The sequence below is a fragment of the Nanorana parkeri genome, unplaced genomic scaffold, assembly GCF_000935625.1.
Source record: "Nanorana parkeri isolate BGI_ZX_2015 unplaced genomic scaffold, ASM93562v1 scaffold3154, whole genome shotgun sequence".
NCBI lineage: Eukaryota > Metazoa > Chordata > Amphibia > Anura > Dicroglossidae > Nanorana > Nanorana parkeri.
The window spans coordinates 32906-35887 of NW_017309422.1; the positions used below are offsets into that span (position 1 = coordinate 32906).

At 48.2% G+C, this 2982-nt stretch overlaps 1 protein-coding gene across 1 annotated transcript in view; it reads left to right on the forward strand.

The window, feature by feature from the left end:
* The first annotated feature begins 724 nt into the window (after nucleotides 1-724).
* LOC108802823 (dual specificity protein phosphatase 7-like) overlaps nucleotides 725-2982 on the forward strand; it is a 16751-nt gene continuing 14493 nt past the window's right edge. The window contains exon 1 of the mRNA XM_018574675.1: nucleotides 725-1082. Coding sequence (XP_018430177.1) covers nucleotides 725-1082 — 358 coding nt within the window. The remainder of the gene's footprint in view (nucleotides 1083-2982) is intronic.

Sequence of the window (2982 nt, forward strand, 5' to 3'; positions counted from 1 at the left end):
GGCCATCGTTCTTGACATCTAACTTGGCATACACAGATTATCCAAGGTCTTCCCTTATTAGCATGTTAATGAGACTTCGATTTCTTGCTAAACTTAAAATCCAGATGGGTAGAAGGAGGAAAAGGATACCTGAGGGGACTAATGGACCTTCAAGCACGTTGGTAGACCTGACTGGCTAATCTTCTAATAGGTATCCAACAGCTAATAATTGGGTATCCATCATGTGAGTATGGCCCCAAGCCTACAGCAATCCTTTGGAGGAAATGGTATTATGCCTCATGGGCATATGAAGCTCTCTACATGCCCTGCACAGGTGCCTGGGATTAATACCATGCTGGCTCCTTCTGCTGCCTCTCCCTCACCCAGTCTTTGCTGCACATTGGAATGCAAGAGGTTCAAATTGAGGTGCTTACATAGAGTTCCGCTTTAAGGCAAGATTAGGGACACCGTGACCTTGACGTTAATAATTGTCTTTGAGATCCTGCGCTTCAGCTTTGTTCAGCCCCGGTTATGGATTATTATTATATCCACAATTTTCCTCACATTTTGTGTGTTTTTCTTTTCCAGGGAAATGCCCTGAACCGCCGAGGAACGCCATAGAAAGAACATTGACAACCCTTCCTTGTTGTGAAAGAACCTTGAGACCTTTCAAGCCATTTCCATCCGGTGCAAAGACATTCTCCTCCTTTTGACTCCTACGGTCATCCCCATGTGAGCCGGACAGATGGAGTCCCTCTGTAAATCCACCGCCTGGCTGCGGGATGAGCTGGACTCTCCTGCTCAGAACGTTCGCATTCTGGACTGTCGTAGCAGGGAGCTTTATGACTCCTCTCACGTAGAGAAGGCTCTCCACGTGGCACTGCCTGGACTTATGCTTCGAAGGCTGCGCAAAGGAAACCTCACCGCCCACTCCCTCCTCCCGGGATCCCCGCCAGCATCAAGAGGAGTGGCTCTTCTGTATGACGAGTGCACTGCCCGCCTCCCGACACGCGTTGGGGTTCAGTCAGAAGAGCAGGAATCGGTTCTTGTTTCTTTACTGCAGAAGCTTCGGAAGGAAGGGTGCCAAGCCTACTACTTGCAAGGTCAGTGATGGCATCTCAAGTTCTCACTGTTGGTTTTCTTTGAAAGTGACCTTTGCACAGCAGTTTATGAAGTGGGTAGAGGTAACGTTGGTTGTAAGTTGCCCTAACACCCGTGACAATGATGCCCTGATCTGTGTCTCGAAAGTGTCAGGACTTGTGGCTGCCAACTTGACCTTCTTATACTGGAAAGAAGGGAAATAAAAGTGTTGGAGGTGCAAGGACTCTCCTATTGGAGTGGCTGGCCAATTTGGATGTGAAAGAGTCAGCATAGGTGATCTGACTATCTGTTAGGATCCAGAGCGCCCCCAGGTGGCGCTGGAGCTAAGCCCTGCAATTCCAGTGCCCACCTGCAGGTGTCTCCCAGCTGCCAGTACTTAGCCATCACCTGGTGCTTCCTGGGAGGATATTTAAACCCTCCCTGCAGTCAGAATGATGGCTCAGTGTCCTGCTATCATTTCCTGTGTGTCCTGAACCCTGTTTCCTGTTTGCAGACTTGGGCCCCCGTTACCTGTTTGTAGGCCTGATTCCTGCTTGTTGCAGTCCTGTTGGTAATACAAATATTTGGATATAAACACATACTGCCTTGTCCGGTGTGGTTATACGTGTTTGGTCAACCTGTGTGGGTACCTGTATACGGTGTGGGGACACCTGTGCCGGTACCCGTGACACTACAGACAGGCAGCTTCTACATTCCAGAGGATCTCCATCGTTTCCCTGGTTTGTGGTGTCAATTGCAGCATTGTGAATTGAAGTACCACACTCCATTTATTAGTCCAGATACATCGTTATTAAAGGAGAACTACGGGGTCAGTGTTTTTCCCCATAGTTCTCCTAAGGGTCACGGGAGGACACAAACTAGCGTCCTCCCGTCACCCAAAGCTCAGTATATAGGGAGCTACAGCTCGCGGTATACTGAGACGCCGCAGCTGAAGCGGATCCCGACATTACTGACGGGATCCGCCCAGCTGCGTGACTGACAGCTGGCTCTGCCTATCTAGAGACAGAGCCAGCTGTACCCGCCCCCTCCCCCGTCCGTTCTGCCAGTCAGCCCTAAGGGGGGAATCCAGCCCCAGTCAGCCCTAAGGGGGGAATCCCTGCAGTAGAGCTGCAGCTAACGATTATTTTCAAAATCGATTAGTTAGCCGATTATTAAGTTCGATTAATCGGTTAATCGGATAAACAATAAAATAAATTTTAAAAAAAGGCTCCAGTGATGGACTACTAGTTTGTATTGAGATTGCACTCCATCACAGGAGCGAGCTTGGAGCGGTGGAAGTAAAAAATAAAAAATGGTGTGGTGTGCAATATAGTGAAAAGGAAAGTGTAAAATTATACAGCAATGAATGCAGAATGGCACCGGCTATAGAGAATGCCGGTATGTGTTCACTCACTTCCCGATTTATTGACCGACGTGTTTCATTGTCACAGGTCGGCTAGAACTATCAGGATGAGTGGAAATCCCCCACCTCATACTTCTCCTTTAAACATAGGATTGAGGGGACAGTATAGTAATCTCCAACGCGTTTTGGAGGCTTTGTCATCGGGGCTTACTGAGGGAGAAGATGTATCAGAACTGTAACGGCTTGAGATTTGGGCTGCCAAACCAGCTGCTGAAGAGCCCTAGGCACGCACGCTGGACAAAATGGTATTCGATTTCCAGCTATTAAATTCATGATACATGTCCTCCCTTAGTAAGCCCTGATGGATGGGGCATTTATATGGGCCCCTGAAATGCATTGGCTATTTCTACACTGTCCCCTGAACCCTATATGGAATAAAGATGTATCTAGTCCATGAAATGAAGTCTGGCACTTCCATTCACAATCCTGCGACTTGATCTTCTTGGATGTCAGAGATGTTTTCCTGATTTTCTATACGGGGGACACATAGTGGCAGCAAT